The sequence below is a fragment of the Colletotrichum tamarilloi genome (genome assembly GCF_030869305.1).
Source record: "Colletotrichum tamarilloi strain Tom-12 chromosome Unknown Scaffold_67.1, whole genome shotgun sequence".
NCBI classification, from domain to species: Eukaryota; Fungi; Ascomycota; class Sordariomycetes; order Glomerellales; family Glomerellaceae; genus Colletotrichum; species Colletotrichum tamarilloi.
This window is the reverse complement of record NW_026849449.1, coordinates 142,501-159,912: the sequence shown is the minus strand read 5'-3', so window position 1 is coordinate 159,912 and position 17,412 is coordinate 142,501. Positions and strand designations below refer to the sequence as shown.

The 17,412-nt window shown below is 36.8% G+C and overlaps 5 protein-coding genes across 5 annotated transcripts; 1 reads left to right on the top strand and 4 right to left on the bottom strand.

The window, feature by feature from the left end:
- Nucleotides 1–148: 148 nt before the first annotated feature.
- Nucleotides 149–2,310, bottom strand: CTAM01_11798 (uncharacterized protein; the record flags this gene model as incomplete). Its single annotated transcript, XM_060527807.1, has 5 exons — nucleotides 149–494; nucleotides 559–1,183; nucleotides 1,238–1,387; nucleotides 1,442–1,614; nucleotides 1,685–2,310. 5 exons carry the CDS (start codon nucleotides 2,308–2,310, stop codon nucleotides 149–151), a joined length of 1,920 nt encoding a protein of 639 aa, XP_060377590.1.
- A 606-nt stretch (nucleotides 2,311–2,916) lies between these two features.
- Nucleotides 2,917–3,915, bottom strand: CTAM01_11797 (uncharacterized protein; the record flags this gene model as incomplete). Its single annotated transcript, XM_060527806.1, has 3 exons — nucleotides 2,917–3,023; nucleotides 3,083–3,589; nucleotides 3,639–3,915. The coding sequence occupies 3 exons, from the start codon at nucleotides 3,913–3,915 to the stop codon at nucleotides 2,917–2,919; spliced, it is 891 nt and encodes a 296-aa protein (XP_060377589.1).
- Nucleotides 3,916–4,495: 580 nt separating this feature from the next.
- On the top strand, nucleotides 4,496–6,278 carry CTAM01_11796 (FAD binding domain-containing protein; the record flags this gene model as incomplete). Its single annotated transcript, XM_060527805.1, has 5 exons — nucleotides 4,496–4,861; nucleotides 4,933–5,287; nucleotides 5,353–5,509; nucleotides 5,565–5,729; nucleotides 5,792–6,278. 5 exons carry the CDS (start codon nucleotides 4,496–4,498, stop codon nucleotides 6,276–6,278), a joined length of 1,530 nt encoding a protein of 509 aa, XP_060377588.1.
- A 420-nt stretch (nucleotides 6,279–6,698) lies between these two features.
- Nucleotides 6,699–7,378, bottom strand: CTAM01_11795 (fungal specific transcription factor domain-containing protein; the record flags this gene model as incomplete). Its single annotated transcript, XM_060527804.1, has 4 exons — nucleotides 6,699–6,940; nucleotides 6,996–7,217; nucleotides 7,266–7,311; nucleotides 7,370–7,378. 4 exons carry the CDS (start codon nucleotides 7,376–7,378, stop codon nucleotides 6,699–6,701), a joined length of 519 nt encoding a protein of 172 aa, XP_060377587.1.
- An 8,928-nt stretch (nucleotides 7,379–16,306) lies between these two features.
- Nucleotides 16,307–17,125, bottom strand: CTAM01_11794 (fungal specific transcription factor domain-containing protein; the record flags this gene model as incomplete). The annotated part of the gene is made up of 3 exons (XM_060527803.1): nucleotides 16,307–16,592; nucleotides 16,651–16,751; nucleotides 16,883–17,125. Coding segments are annotated over 3 exons (630 nt in total), but the record flags the coding sequence as incomplete, so codon positions are not given.
- Between the last annotated feature and the right edge of the window lie 287 nt (nucleotides 17,126–17,412).

Below are 17,412 nucleotides of genomic sequence, written 5' to 3'. Positions count from 1 at the left end.
GTGACGTTAGGAGAATATGGGTGTGGCGAATCAAGGACTCCGAGCTGCGGCATATGAGTTACGGACATCGAGAGTTGTAGATTGCCAAGACGAGAGACAGAGTGGCCAAGAGAATGGATTTTCATAAACTCGTCATGTCAAGTCATGTTCAATATCTTTTGATGCTCTGAAGAACCCAGTCCTCTCCGTCTCTCCGTAGCCCTCCGGTAATACCTGATGCCCTCAGGTGCGGTAGCCTGCTATCCTTGTTGGGTGTTTCCTCGACATGATCCCCTAGTAGCACACTCTTCTCATCTGGGTGCACTGCCAAGAGTGCCGGGAGAGGCGAGCCCTTGACAATCTCAATGTCTAGACTAGCAGTCTCCACCATGATGATGGCCAAGGTCAGAATCGAGAGTCCGACCTGAGCCGCCAGTAGCGTCAACCAAGGCCACCGGATCGAGACGAATCTCTCCTCCTGCCACGCAGTCCCGCTGACGTTACTGACCAAGAGACTTCACGGCGTCAGCTCGTATTCATGTACGCTCAACAGAAACGCAAGATTCCCCGAGTACTTACGCATTCGTGAGGCCACTGGCAACGTTCTCAGTAAGGTTGCGAAGCGTTATAAACAGGGCGTCATCCAGCTTCTGAGACTCGGTTGTCTCATTGATACCGATTGCAGCTCGCGATAAAGCTGTCCCATAGATTTGGGTCCCGTTCTGAAACATGTATGTACCACCGTCAATGTAGGTCCCCGATAGAGTCGAGTCGAGAATGGCAGCAATCTCAGCAGGTCCCATCCCGTCGGCCACATACTTCTTGCCCGGGTTGTCTGGAGATGTCAAGTATGTCACGTTGCTAGTCATGTTATAAGTCTCCACAAGCACCTCTCCCGTCTGCGGATTCGTGTAGGAAGCGACCTTTTGCGTGACGGGGAGGTTGTCCTGAACTGTGACCCTGTATGTGTTCACACACCAGTGCAGCATGATCTCAGTGGCTCGTAGCCGGGGACCGTTAATCACGAAGAAGTTCCATATCTTGGCTCCCATGGCGTCGGTACCGTTGAATGCTAGACTCGGGCCGCTGGAGATGTTCAAATTGCCATATCCATAGCTTCTCTGTAACTTCAAGCCGTTAGGAAGCGTGGAGTTCGTGCCCATTTCGATGGGGTCTCCATCAGTCTCGAGAAGGTCTGTGACATCTGAAAGAAGTTAGTTTACGAACAAGGGGAAAAGTAGTGTGGCGATGCTCCTACTCTTCATGTCAACGCATACGGCAAGTGAGGTGAAGTCGTCCCAGGTGCAGTTGTTCGATCGGCAACTAGCTTGATAATATGGCATTACCTCGTTAGGTGGGGTGTAAAGACTTCGAGGAATAATCTGGTTGATCGGGAACATGATATCTCCTGCTAAAAGGTCAACTTTGAAAATACATGTATCAATTGGGCTAGATGACGAACTTCGAGAAGGTCCGTTGGCAGTCGCCCAGAAGTACTCATTGTTCCTTCGTGTAAGCGCGGTCTCGTTTCCGGGAATCGCAACCTGACGAGTAGGGTAAGTGACAACGGATTGTGTCAGCGTTGAGGTCGCAATCCCAGAAACCAGTATGACAGCCGAGAGAATTCCAACTAGCCTGTACCATCTCGCCTAATTAGTGCTCTACTATCGAATCACACCTGCTTAGCTTAAGGTGAATCACATACCGGCCCTTCGTCCTGAGCAGCAGCTTCAAGCTGCCCCACGGCCCGCGACTGGCCTCGTCAAAGACCGCAAAATCGCCCAATGGCCTCGGCGACTTGTACCAGTTCCATTTGTACTGCGATAGACTTTCGACGACTGGGAGAACGAACGACGTGCGACAGAATGTAGAGATGAAGGCCACGACGGCGTTGAGCGTCAGACCAAGGGGCCAGTTCGGCAGTGGCTGGTTGTCGTACGACCTCAGCACCGAGATGAGAACAATGATGCATACAACGCTGATCAAGCACCATATGATTTCTGGCCACCACCCTTTCAGGATCTGCCATCGACGTCGCGGAGACCGCCTTGTGTTGTTCCTCGTCTTCTCGGCGCTCGATGTCTTCACCAGCTCGTATTCCGTCTCGCCGCTCGCAAAGGTTGACTTGGAGGGTAGATCTTTTCCAATCTCCGTGCTTCGCGGTTCGTCGGAAGGGCGTGCCGTGGACTCAAGCTCCTGTTCCCAATCGTATACGTGGGTATGCGCAGATGAGAGCAGCAGGGCCTCGTCGTACCCAAGCGGCGGAACGTACGAGGGGACTGGTTTCCGCCGTACTTGACGCGTCTCGTCATCCTGCCCTCTTGAATCCATCACGAAGGTTTGCCTGCCGCTGTGCCGCTGTCACGCATGCGAAATGTGGGCGTCTCGGGTGTTGTCCTGCGAGCTTATCGGTGTACCAAGATCGAGCTCCTCAGCCTCTCCGTAAAGTTCCATGTTCCGGGGCGGTCTCTTCCCTTTTTTAGATCCGGAAGCCCATGAAAATGCTCGCATTGTCACCGCCACGAAGGGGCGCCTAAGTGTGAATTTGTGTCATAAGCACTACCCCAAGTTGGCGTAGATCACCCAAGCACGGTTTGATCATTCACGCTGCGAAACATCTTTAAAGTAGCTGCCTGGGCAAGCTGAAAGGCTAGGTCTTACCCGCCACTCGCTAAGAAATAGCCCGACTAGCGCGGGATTTAGGCCATTTGGAGCTGGCTCTTTGGCACTGAAAGCTTACGTTGCTTATTCTTTTCTTTCTGTGAGTCTGTCGGGCCATCAATGTTTGTGGAACAGTAGCACTGTTAACTTGCGAGCTACTCTAATGACAGAGAAAGCCCCTCATTCGGACGAAGAGCAGCAACATCGAGTTTGATGAAAAATTATCCTGCCTCCCCGCCTTCAATTAGCCCATTTCCAAGCCAAACCTTGCGAGATCTATGCGAACTTGACGCCGTTCTTTAGCGTCCCGATATTGGTGATAGTGACTTCCATCTTATTTCCAGGAGCAAGCCATTTTGGGGGCTTGAAACCCGCGCCAACGCCTTTCCATGCCCTTCAGTCAGTACAAGGAACGATCAACGGGTGGGTGCTGGAATCTTACCTCCTGGTGTACCCGTCATAATGACCGAGCCCTTCTGCAGTGTAGTCCCAGAGGATAGATAGGAAATAATGTAGGCACAATCGAACAGAAGATCATCAACGCCCTCAGTTTGCCTCACTTCGCCATCAACCTTTGTCTCAAGGTGAAGCGATTTGGGGTCCCCAACAAGATCAGGTCGAACGAGACAGGGTCCCAAAGGTGCAAACGTGTCAAATCCCTTGGAGAACCCCCACTGTGGCACGTTCCCTGCAAACGCAGCATCACGTTGGAGTTTCCTTGATGAGATGTCGTTGCCACAAGTGTACGCAGCAACATAATTCAGCGCATCTGACACAGATACATCCTTGGCGTCTTTTCCGATAACAAGACATAACTCGCCTTCGTAGTCGGCCTGGTCATCCTGGCAGATCTTGGGAATGATTACATCTGCGTCATGGTCCAGAACAGTTGTGTTGGGTTTGAAAAAGATGAAAGGGAACGGCGGCGGCTTGCGGCCGGCCTCTCTGACTGAGAACGTGGTTAGTATCTAGCTTATCATGCAGTGCGTTTGACTTACTGTGCGTTGCATAGTTCAGCCCTACACATCGGAGAATAGGCACATCCTCTTGCGCTAAAGGGCCGAGAAGCTTCTTCACTACAACAACCTCATCGGTGACCTTGGTCTTCCCTGAGGTGTCATATATGTCAGAGCCCTCGATAACTCTTGCCTTCAAACTTGTCTCCTCGGTAGTGTTTCCCAGGTCGAATCCCTCATGAGGGAGGATGGGCTCTCCTCGGAGGATTCGCCCATCGCTTGCAGCAAAACGAATGAGTCTCTGCCACGATACCGACATTATGGTGGTTTGGCGAGTAGACAACGTGAGTAAAGGTAGTGTAGAAGTACTTTAGGAAACCTTGTCAATGTATGAACTGAATATCATCTCGCTTTTGTCACCACGATATCACGCCACCCCGCAGGCCCTTCGACTGTTGGCAGTGATGACTGCCGTCACACAAGCCGCTTGATAACGGCATGGAATCGGGGATAGTGACATCTCCCCGCTAAGAGATACACATCGCAGGCCGTCCAAAGTGACCTTGGGATAATGCATCCGACTTGCGGGACGATTCCGACGACCTCTCGACAGGGCATCGCTGCAGCGCGGAGGTTGTGGGGGAGTCACTGAATGCGGGGATCCGGGGAGTTAAGGCTTAGTTTACCAGGGGGTTCACGACGCTCAATCCACGGCAATGGGCGCGGGACGCATCCGTTACCTGGTCTTGTGGCCACGAAACAATGAAGGACCTCTTTCATATGAACCACGGGTTTGATCACAAATTCCTAATGAGGTAACACGGTAACGGTTCAAGTTGTAGACGATCTTTCTATCTAGTCTCCGACTCCACATTCCCTCGATTTCAACTTTTTCCAAAATGCCCGCTGCTACCAAAGTAATTCAGCCTGTCTCGCAGGACCTATTCGTTCGGTCTCACAAGTCACAGAACGAGAATGAGCGGACAAAAGGTCACGTCGGCGATGAGTTGCACAGTAAACAGCATAACGGGCTAGCTGGCCATCGTAAGCCGCTTTCCACGTCTTATCCCTCCAATAGCCTCAACTTTCTTCGAGGCCTGAAATTCGAAAAGGATGGGAAGATATCAGAGAGCAACTCATCAACGCTGATTGCTCTTGATATCCTCATTGTCGGAGCTGGTCTTGGCGGGCTTGCAACCGCAGTTGCTCTGGCGAGAAGTGGCCATCATGTTACTGTCTTGGAACAGGCCGCTCAATTATCAGAGGTAAGCTTGCCTGAAACCCATCCATACGATGTCAATCGGAGCCTCTTGGGCCATCTAACCACTAATTATAGGTTGGCGCCGGCATCCAGATTCCGCCAAACTCCAGCAAGCTCCTTCAAAGATGGGGGGTGATGGATATTATGGCAGAGCAGGCAGTGCGGCCTGACGGCATCTCGTTCCGTCGCTGGGAGAATGGCCATCGTATTGGCTTTACTGATCTTTCTGAAACATTTATCGAGCTCTGCGGGGCACCATACTACGTCGCACACCGTGCTCACCTTCACTCTGCTCTCTATCAGCGGGCCAAGGACCTTGGGGTTGCGGTTCGCTTGGATAGCAGGGTCGCTGGCTATAATCCTCACCTACCAAGTGCGACCTTGGCTAGCGGCGAGACTTTTTCAGCTGATCTCATTGTTGCTGCCGATGGTGAGCACCTCCTCCATGTTATAAGATGCGGTCTTGATCTCGGCTAATATCTCCTTGCGACGTAGGCGTCAAGTCGGTAGCTAGAAATCTGCTTCCCTCCAACCAAGTTGGGGCAACGAACTACACTGGCTTTGCAGTCTACCGAGCCACAGTAGATGTCAGTAAGATGAGAAGGATTCCAGAAATTGCCTGGATCCTTGAGAAGCCTGGATTGCACGTCTGGTGAGTTCATATACGATCAAGTATGTCAGAGATGGCGGTCTAACATGCTCCATAGGATTGGCGAAGATCGTCACGTCATGACTTACACTATTGCTGCCGGCGAATCCTTCAACATGGTGCTCTCTCACAGGGACTCGAGGGATCCTTCAACGTGGGAACAAAAGACTCAAGCCGAAATTCTGGGAGAGATGAGAGCAGAATTCCGGGGTTGGGACTCACAGTATAATCCCAGTGCCCGTTTGTTTTCAAAACGTATTTGCTCAACTTGTTGACATATCGTAGGCTCACCAAGATCATCGAACTGATTGACACCACAATCAAGTGGCCCTTGATGGCTGGCGTCCCTTTGGATAATTGGGTCGCGGATTCCGAGCGTCTTGTTATCCTCGGCGATGCAGCCCATGCAATGCTCCCCTACATGTCGCAGGGGGCAGCCATGGCGGTTGAAGACGGTGCCGCTCTGGCTGTGGCCCTCAACAATATTCAGAATCGTGAACAGCTCGGTCTTGCGCTTCAAGTGTTTCAGGGAGAAAGGAAATCACGCACCTCAATGATGCAGGAGGCCAGCATGGTGAATGCCCTGCTCTGGCATTTCAAGGATGGCCCCGAACAGAAGGCTCGAGATGAGGCGATGCGTCCCGAAGTTGAGGGTCGCAAGTTTGCGAGCAGCCCAAATCAGTGGTCCGACCCCCTCACTCAATCGTGGGCTTATGGATACGACGCCGAGGATAGGATGTTGGAGAAATGGAAACAGGAGAGTGAGGCGTAAGAATATTGATATCGATATGATTGCAGGTTCCAATAGATTGTGGAAAGATCTAGTCGATTAGCTAGACGGAAAAAGTTTGAGAGTTTAATGTTAGAACCCATTAAGAGGATATGTTACATGGCGTTCCATTTTGCAGACCATCATGGGATACCTCGCAGAAGGTCGTAACAGTTAAGATAGTGGATGACAAGCTGTTCGTTGAATTGGTCCAAGGAGATTGTAGTCCATATCTGTATCGACGAAATTTAGATGCAAGATGTATTCTCGAAGCATGCCTCGTAAACCCTCCACTAAGATAACTTTCCGTCATGAGCAAAGACTCTTATTCAGCCCTGAAAAATTATAAGTTGGGCAGCTTCGATTAAACAACAACAGTTCTCTTATTCCTACATGTAGTGACCGAAATCTAGTGTCTAGCGCCTACCAAAATAAGTCCCCTGTAGCAAAATCATCCATCAACTCAGACATGGAGAAGTTTGCACCAGTGTTGGGGAAATCGTTGAAGTTGGGTGGGAGATAGTTCATCAGGTTAGAAAAGGCGTCATCCATTCCGCTATTCGCCGATATATGCGTGCTTTGCGCGTTCTCACCTCCATTCGAGGGAATTGCGTGGCTTGGCCTCATCCCTCCCATTTCACGAGCGATATCGTCCCCACCCGGAGCTTTGCTGAGGTTAGTCTCTGTAGGAATATATTGTAAACAAATTCGATCACGTACTCATTTGCAAACTTTGAATCATGAAGATCAAGGTCGCGGTGAACTTTGCGCAATTCTCTACCATGGGGTTCTGGATATCCAATCGCGCAATGCAACTGACTGCACTCTTTAGAATATCGTCAAGCCGTATAGCGGTATTTGTATATCCTTGATCAAAAGGCATAGACCCATAGCTATCTTCGACCAGCTTTGTCGCAACAATAGTCAAAGAGGCATTGAAGGCTTTTGTGAGATTAGCTGGCGTCCTTCCAGGTAGCAGGCCAAACTTACTGAAGTACAGGCTAAACCACCATGCTCCAAGGAATGAAACGGTAGGCTGGACATCATTCGCAAGTTTGCAGGCTTCAACTAAGCGAATGATAGCTTCCGCCGACCGCAGGCATACTGTTCTACTAAGATGCCACGCCTGTTGCAGCGTGGCTGCTTCCTGGAGAGACTGAGAGCTTCCATCGAATGATTGTAGACAGCGGTCTAGTATTGGGCGATGTGACAGGAGTTGCAAATTATGATACCGAAGTGTCAGTATCACTCGGAACTTCAGCAACATCAACTTCCCCTCAGGGCTGGCGACTTCACTCGGCTCTACAAGTTGCATCGATAGAGGTAAAGATGCCTGCCAATCAGCCAATTTCTGTCCAATCTGTATCACACTAGCCACGGTGTTTGTTAACGGAATGGCAGATATTGACCCGATATTGCTTTCGTATAGATCGTCAATCACGGCGGCGGTCACACCGTAAAGCGTGCTAGGTAGACGGTTATTAGTCAACATTAGGCAAGGGGAGGCTTTGTGGTAGTCAAACATTGATGCGTTCCAAAACATAGTGCTCTCTTCCTCGTTAGACCATCTCGAGATATCGGAAGTTCTTTGATGGGAAATGAAATGTCTTGGCAACGGTGTTCGAATATAGTTTTGCGGAACAATGGGCGGCCGGCCGAAGGTCATACTCAGTGTTCTATATCCCGATAGTGATCTTGTTAGACATAGTTCCTTCGACGGGCTTCTAGATCCACCGAATATGCTACTTGCCTATCGAGTACGACACATCCATACCAAGTGCGTATTCTTATTTCTCTCTCGAGTGGTTCGAATCTTTGAAGAGCCAATTCGGAATGAAACCCTAACTCGAGTGCAGCTTTCACAGCGAGCCCGTGTATTGCCCATGTCTGTATAGACCGTTGGCTGCCTTGAAGGTACTGTGACATCAGGAGCATGGCCTGGACTTGAGAGATTTGAGGTCAGCTAAAGGAACTAGCACGTACTAGGAAGATATAGCAGATACTGAAGATGGAAGGGAAGGGACTGCAGCAGTACCTGCTTCTACGTTGGCCCCTGTCATCATCTCAGTCATAGAGAGGGCTTTGGCGCGCCGGTAATGAACCTCTGAAATTGCCTGTCGATCGCTCAAACCGACACCTGTAGCGTTCATGGTACTCGTTGCCATGGCCAAAACCATGTGCAATAGTGCAAGCCAAGCGGTTTTCGCATTTTGCATGCCCGTTTCTCGGTACTGAGCGTACGCTTTCCAGAAACTTTCTTCGTGTATATAAGGAAATAGGAGACCTGTGTCACGGAAGAATTGGCGCACAAGATTGATGACCTCTTCTTCGGGTGGCAAACGCAATGCCTCGGATGGCTTTTTGAGTTTCCTTGAGTCGAAGGAATCAGTGACTGGTAACTGAGATCTCGAGACAGCCAGGATGTGTTGTTGTGCATGTTTTATAGGTGTCGAGGATGCATCTCCGCGCTCATCTTTTTAGGTCTTATTCTATTAGATTAAAAGTCTAATTCGACCGCAGTATACGGCCAACTGCGCAAGGGCTAATTAGGGGCCCTATTTATAATTATTATAACTAGCCTAACTTATAGTTAGAACCTCCTTTTTATACCTATATAGAAATTTATATAGTTTAATTAATCTCTTTATTAACTTATAGTTCGAACTAACTACTTTATAATAAAAATATTAATACTAATTAATAATTAAATTCTATTATTATAAATTAATAAAGTATTTTAATATATAAAAAAAACGACTTCTTAATACTATATAAGATAAGAAATTCGTATTAATTAATTTTATAAAAGTAAATAAAAAAAAAGGTAATTTTTAAATACTATATAGAATTAAATAATCGTAGCCCTTTATTACTTATAAGAGGTTAATATTTATTATATTAAACTATATTAATTAATAAAACTACTTAAGTAACTAGCCTTTTATCGTCGCTTTAAATAGCTTTTTTATTAAATAACTTTTTTATAACCGGCCCGTAATTAAAAATTAACTAGCTAAATTAGTAAAAACAAATACTTATATAATAACTACTTACCTAATTAATTAGTATAACGGACGAGTTTAATAATATAATATAAAAGAGTATTACGTAATTAAAAAAAGGGATCTTTAAACGTAAATATTTTTAATAAGTATAATAAGAACTTATATAAGAGTTATTAAGTTAAGAGATTTATAGTATATAAAAAGGCCTAATATTACGAGGATTTTATAAATATAATTTTAAAACTTATAATCTAAACGATCTCTTTATAACCCCCTTAACTACTCCCTAAATATTATTTAAAAATATAATATAAAAAACGGTTTAATAAAGAAAAAAGAGATTTAAAAATTTTAATAATATTAAGTTAAAAGTATTACGAATTTTAGAAATTAATTTAAAAAGAAAGTAGCTATTTTAAAATAGTTTTATAACCTTTTATTAAAATTATAATTAACTTAAAAAAAGGCTAAGAAAATATAGTTTTAAAAAAAGAAAAAATCCTCTAGAGGGCTATTAAAAAGCTCTTTTTTATATTAAGCTCTTAGTACGAGATTATTAATTTTAAAAAATTAACTAAGTAATAAAAGGGATTATTAATAAGTAATAATTACTTAATAATAATTAAGTTACGAAAAAAACTATTTAAAAAATATAAAATAGGGTACTAAGAAGCTATAAAAAAAAAGATCTCTAAGGTAATTAACCCTACTTAGTATAAATAACAAAATAATAAGTATTTTTAATAAGTCTTTTAAATCCTCGATTTTATAAAAAAAAGAGCTTAACTTTACTAACTATACCTAATAGCTTATTTAGCTCTTAATAACCTATTTAGCTCTTTTATAAGCTACTTAGCGTTTATTTTTAACTATTTTTTTAAAATATTATTTTAAAAAAAGTAAGTTAAAAAAAGAAATAATTTAGAAATTATAAAGAGTACGAGGTTTAAGAAATTAAAAATATAAAAAATAGTGGAAATTAGTAACTAATAAAAATCCTAAGACTAATTATTACGTCTTTTTATAGTAATATAAACATCTATTACTATTATTAAAAAAGGAGTTATTAAAGCTTATTTTTTTATATTAAATAAAAAAGAAGATCTTAATAAGTATAATAACTAGTAATTTAAAAGAGTAATAATAATTACTAAAAATAATAAAAATAAAAATAATAGTAAAATAATAAAAAAAAGTAAGAATTACCTAGACTTTAATAAATTCGTTAAGTAATAAAAGTACGGATTTATTATAATTAATACGTAGATTAAATATATCCTTATTAAAATTAAATATATTAATAATTACTAATACGGGCATAAGCTAGAGTTCGACTCTTAATAAATTAGGATAAAAAAAAAAAAAAAACCCGATCCTAAATAGAATCCTAATCCTTTATAAATAAGTAAATATTAACTTAAATTATTAAGGGACGTAAATATATAAAATCGTAAATTAGTTTAATAATAAGTAAATTAACGTAATATTAATCTATTTAACTAAGGTTTATAAAAAAAAGGGGCTATAGGGGTAACCCCTATTTTATAAAATCGTAAATAACCTTAGTTATTAACTAGATAAATAGTTCGCGAGCGTAAGCCTAGGAATTATAAAAGTAATTAATAAATTCCTTTATAAATAAGAGGTATTACTAATATAATTATAATTATAAGAACTATATAAAATCTTAGTAATAATAATTATAAAAAAGGAATTCGTATTATAAAACTAAGTATAAGTTAATAAAGCGTATAATTACTTTAATAAATTTAAAAAAAGGGTAAATAACCTAAATTTCCTTCTTATAATTACTAATAATAATTTATTATTATAAAAAGATATATAAAAATAAAATATAGTACTAGACGTATAATAATTAATAATTTTACTTATTTCGATCTATAGCTCGTTATTATTATTAATACGAAATTCGGTACTAATTAGTTAATAAGAAAGGAAGTAAACGACCTAAAATTATTAATAATACGTAGTAATATAGGGATCGTATATAAATATTAAAAATATAATAATAAATATAAGGTAATTTATAAATTTTAAAAAGATCTTTTTAAAAAAGAAATTATACTTTAAGGGGAAGTACGAGGTTTTATAAAAAACCCTAATAATATTTTATAATTATTATAAAAAAGTCGGAATTAGGGAATATTAATATTATTTAGTAATTAATATTATATTTATAAGCAAAGCTTTTAATTATTATTACGAAATAATACGTAATTTTAATTAAAACGACTTTTTTAGTATTATTAATATAATTTAAAGCTATTTTAAGACTTATGATAAGAATTTAGAGCTCTTATTTAAGTTATAAGTAATTTTTTTTATATTTATAGTTAGAATAATAAAAAGAAAATTATAAATAAAAATCCTAAAAGAGCTTATTAATCGAATCGATAAGTTAATAAAAACCTAGCTAAATAAGAGGATTAATAAGCGAAAAATTAAATATTTTTATACCGTAGTTTAGCGCGTATTAAAAATAAAAATAACTTTATATTAAGTACTTAAAAACTACGAAACGCTCTATTTAAAACTAAGATTTAGTTTTAATATTAAAATAAAAATACTATACTAAACTTATTTTTAAATATATAATAGCCCTTATTAATAATATTAAATTAATTAAATATATAATAAAAAAAGAAAAAAGACTAGGTATAGTAATTATTAATAAAAAGGCTTAGATTTATTAAATAAGTAAAGATTTAACTTATAAATAGGGTAATAAAAAAATAATATTTTATTTATAAAAAGGATAAATATTAATTAAGTAATTATTCTAAAAAAGAGCGTATTAAATTATATAAATAGTATAAAAAGTCGAGGGTAGTAAATAATAAAACTAGCCTTTATTAATTTAATTAATTCTTTATTATATATAAGAGTAAATCCGGGGGTATAAAGCTTAATAATAATAGTTAAAATAGTAGCTTAGAGTATTTACCCCCCCCAAAAAATTCAGAAAATAAGAAAGATCTCGCCCCCTATATTAATAAATTAGATTATAATAAAATCGATAATATTAATTACTTATTCTTTATACCGTTAGTTTTTAAAAAATATACGAGGCTAAATAAATAAAAAGTAATAAAAGCTCTTAATAAGTAGGCTTTTATTTATAAATAATAAAAAAAAGTCCTTTAAATAACGGATATAAAAGTAAATAAAAGAAAGAATTTAATAATATAGAATTTTATTCTCTTAATATTTAAAAAGAAAATACTACTTTTATTAATATTAAAAAAGAAAAATAGTACTAAGTAATTCTAGAAGTAGCTAAAGGGGTCCTTTTTATATTACTTAGATTATTTAAATACTAAGTTCGTATAGGTATTTTATATAAGTAAAAGGTACGGCCTAGATAATTTCTATAGGATTATCCTAAATACTAAGGTATTATAATAGTTAATAAAAAGAAAAGGGTAATTCTAAATATTATAAAAAATCGCGTTAGTAATACTTAATATATTAATAATAGGTATTATAAAAATTAGTTTTAACTTAGGTAAAGAAATCGTTACCCTAAGTATAATAAAAATAAAAACGTACTTTAAAACGATAACTTTTTATATTTTACTTATTAATACCCTATTTCTTTTATATTTAAAAAATATAAATTAACTAAGTATTATATTTAATAATATAAAGAATAGAATTTTTAATAATAAGTATTTCGAAATAGTTAAACGATAATAAGAGTACGCGTTTATAAAGCTTATTAATAATACGAAGTTAATTAATTACTTAACGGAAAATAAGTTTAAATAATTATATTAAAGATTTAGGTACTTATTAGTTACGAGGCTATATAACTTTTTAAAATAATTAAGTAATAAAAATATCGAAATAGGAGTATTAAAGTAGTTAATAAAAGTATATTATTAATACTAAATAAATACGTAAAACCTATATAAATTTAAATTTAAATTACGTAATAAGCTTAATTTTAATTAGGAAATCGTTAGTAATATTTTTTACTTAAATAGTTAACCGGTTTTATATATAATTAACGAGGCTATATTATTTTAAGTAAGGTAATTCTTTTAAGATTTATAAATAAAAATAGTATAAGTAGCTTTATAAAAAAACTAAATTAATATATATTAGGGACCGCTAGATAGTATTAAAACCGACGTTAATACGAGTTTTAAATTAATAGGATTTAAAAAAAATATAATAGCTTATAGTATATAGCTAAAAATCGTACTTATAAAAGCGTATTATAGTATTAAAAAAGTAAAAAGGGTATATTAGTAACTAAAAAGGGCGTTTAGGATTATTAAAAAGGAAAATCCCAATTTTATTAATAACGAATACCTTTAGATAGTACTTAAATACTATAATAATATTATAGGACCTAACGGTTTTATATTAATATTATTAATATTTAGAGTATATTTAAGGACGACTTTAGCCTTATTATTATTATTAAATATAAACTAACGAGCCCGAGTAATTAAAAAAATAATATAGGTATTACGTAAAGTAAGCGTAAAAAAGTAAGTTAATAAAGTAATTATTATATATAATAAGCTTAATATAGAGGCTAATTTAGATATATTTTTAAATTTAAATATATAAGTTTAGTATAAAATTACTTAATAATAAGCTAGGCTATATAAATTAATTTTTATTAACGAGCGCTCTTATATAATTATAAGAGATCGTAATTAGCTACTTAAAATATTAATTATTATAATTAGATTATATTATATAAATCTTATTAAGGTAATTTTTAGTTTATAAAAAGAAAAGAAGCTAAGGGAAACTATATAATTAGTAGTAAAAGTATAGGAAATTATCCTTAACGAAATCGTTATAATAATATTAATAAATAATAAAGAAGAGGAAATTACTAAAAGGGTACTAATATTACTAATAAGACGTTATAAAAAATTACGATAGTAAGCCCTAATATAGTAATTTATTATTAATAATAAGGTAATTAATACTTTTTATATAATAAAAAAAAAGCCGATTTTAAGCTAGTAATTAAACTACGTAAAGAAAGTATTATTATAATTATTAAAAAGCTATATAAAAGATTAGATCTTATTAAAATAAATACTTTACGTAATTAAGGGGTCTATTAATTTATCTTTTATAACCTCGAAAAATATAAAAATCTCCGTATATTTAAATTATAAATAATATATAAAATTAAGGAAAAAGGAATACCCTAACTATATAAAAAATCTAAGTATATAATTTAGGGGTATAATAATATTAAAAAAATAACGCTACTTACTTAATTATTTATAGTATAGTACTATAGTTAATAATTAATAATAATACTAATAATATTACTATAAAAAAAGGGATACGAAATTTAAAACTATAATATTACTTAGGCTTATACTTAATTAGCTATAAGGCTTATAAAGAAAATCCTAACCTATTTACTAAAAGAAATAGTTAGTAAGTACTTAGAAAGTATAATTATTAAAGTACTTAAACTATTATATAGGCTCGTAAAATTGGGTACTTATTAATAAGCTATATATTACGATTTTTATATTAATTAATTATTAATAATTATATTTACGTACGACCCGTACTTATTAGTTTTTAAATAAGAAAGCGAATAATTTAGAATTATTAGAATATAGACTAACGATATATTAGGCCTATTTAATATTAATTTTATAAAAAAAGAGAATAAGGAACTTTAAAAAGCGGGCTTTATAATAAAACTAAAAGAGGTCCTTATAATAAATAACTTATTAGTATTTAATAATAGAATTTTTATAATTAAAAAGGAAACCGTTATTTTTTAATAAAAGGGGTAAAATAAAAAAATTACCCTTATTAACCCGAACGTAATTAATATTAAAAAGTAATATAAAACTAAGTTTATACGAGGGGTATATATTATAAATATATATTAACCCGAGGTAACTTTTAATTATATTAAAGTAGTATAAGCTATAGAGCTAAACGAACGAGATATTAAAATACTTAATAAGTAGCTTAAGTAATAATAAATAAATTTTAATTAAAGCCTCGTTTATTATTTAATTAACCTTATTATTAATAAACTCTACGTTTTTATTAATAAGTTATTTATAAATAACGACGATTTTATTTTATAATTAGAGTATATTATTATTTTAGTTAATAAGAGTATAAGCGAGAGTAAATTTATTATATATAGTAATATAATTTATTATTTATTAATTAAAAATAAATAAATAATAAGAAGTATCTTAGTATTAAAAGTTTATAATATAGTTAATAACGTTAACCTCGCTTACGTAATTTTAATAACGCTAAAAAAGATTACTAATTAACTTAACTTTTTACTAATCCTAACGGTTATTTATACCAATTCTTACTTACTATATAAATACTTTATTAAATTAAAAACGATAAAAAAAAAGAAGTTTATAATTAATATTATAGCCCTTAAATAATTATATAAAAAACGTAAGATTTTTAAAATACGTTAAATTAATAAGAATAATAACCTCGCTAACGCTTTTACAAAAATAGTACTTAATAAAGGGTTAAAATAATTCGTAAATAATAAAAAAATTAATATATAAATAAAAGGATAAGTTATATAAAAAAAAGAAAAAAAAAAGAAAAAAAAATAACTTAATAAACGGGCCTAAAATTAAATTATATTTTTAATTATAATAAATAAATTAATAAAAAAAAGAGAAAGTTAGTATTAAATTAAAAATCTAATTTAATTATAGTATATAACTAATTACATAGGGGCTAATTAGGGGCCCTATTTATAATTATCGTAGTTAGCTTAACTTATAATTAGAACTTCTTTTTTATATTTATATAAAAATTTATATAGTTTAATTAATCTCTTCGTTAACTTATAGTTTGAACTAACTACCCTATAATAGGGATACTAATATATTTAATAAGTGGTTGAGCGTGCGGCGAATAATTCTCGTGAAGGCAATATTAGATGACGGCCCTGAATGATTGATGATAGAATCAGCAGGTATAAAGGGAACATCGAGGCCCATGGCCGTGAAGCCTAGTTTATTGTGTCATACCGAAATACGCCCAAGACTCGTCTGTGGTAAATTCAATAGTACCAACACCGTCTGTCGCGTCGGGGGTGATCCCCTGCGTGACGCTTCCATCCTCAACATTCAGTGACTCCTCGGGGTAGTTGACTTCCGAAATGTCGTCGGTACGGCCAGAAACACTACGTGGAAAGAGGACGTGTTGCTTTCCTTGTAGAAACGAGGCGGGTATAAGTCTTTTCAGCCGACTGATTTCTTCTTCGACATCGGCTAAGCGGTGTTCAACTTGTTCGAGATATCTATTCACAGAGTAAGATAAGTCTTGAAAGACTCTGCATAAAGGTCCACTAAACATACTGTTTCGGTACCAGCGCATTGCTCCCACCAGAGTTGGCTGCGTAGATACATTCGATACCTTGTTCGACGCAAGCGGAGCACTGAGGCCTAACACCATCACACTTTCGAGAGTGTATTCTGATTAGTCTTCTTGGACAGCCAGTGGCACCTGCTGGGCGGAAAAATCCCGTTCAGGCAAAAACTGCCAAAACTGGCTCCCACCAGCGTGGTAGTCCGAGAATGTCGCACTCACCCTCGACTTCCGAGCACGGCAGGAGCTGCAAGCAATCGGGATACGCTTCCGCTTCCGAGTCGACGCGCCTGTTGGCCCGGGAGTGCTGTTCTCCATTTCCCGAGGAAAGTCTTCATACAGCTTACAAGTTGTGCGGCACGATAGGGCAGAGACTGGTAGAGGCGGGGATTTAGAGAGAAAGATGATCAAGTCCCCGGTGTAGTTGAAAGGGGAGGGCGGGGAGTTAGGGAAGGGCACCGAACTCTAAGTGCTGTACGCCTAACGCAGAGAGGCTGTGCTACGACAAATCGCGTACGGTTAGCGTTGTGGTTGGTGTCTTTGCTGAGCCTCCGACCATGCTCTTTCGGCCAACAGCTTAAATCCCCGAGCACACCTGTGTTCGCTTTGTAACTCACCGTCACGTCGACAGTATTGACGAAACGCGGTTGGTCTTCATACGGGATGAGAGTTCGGCAAACACCCGGAAATCATGTGTTTTTGATCAAGTCATAAACACATCTCGTCAACACTGAAATGTCGCTACTGTATCT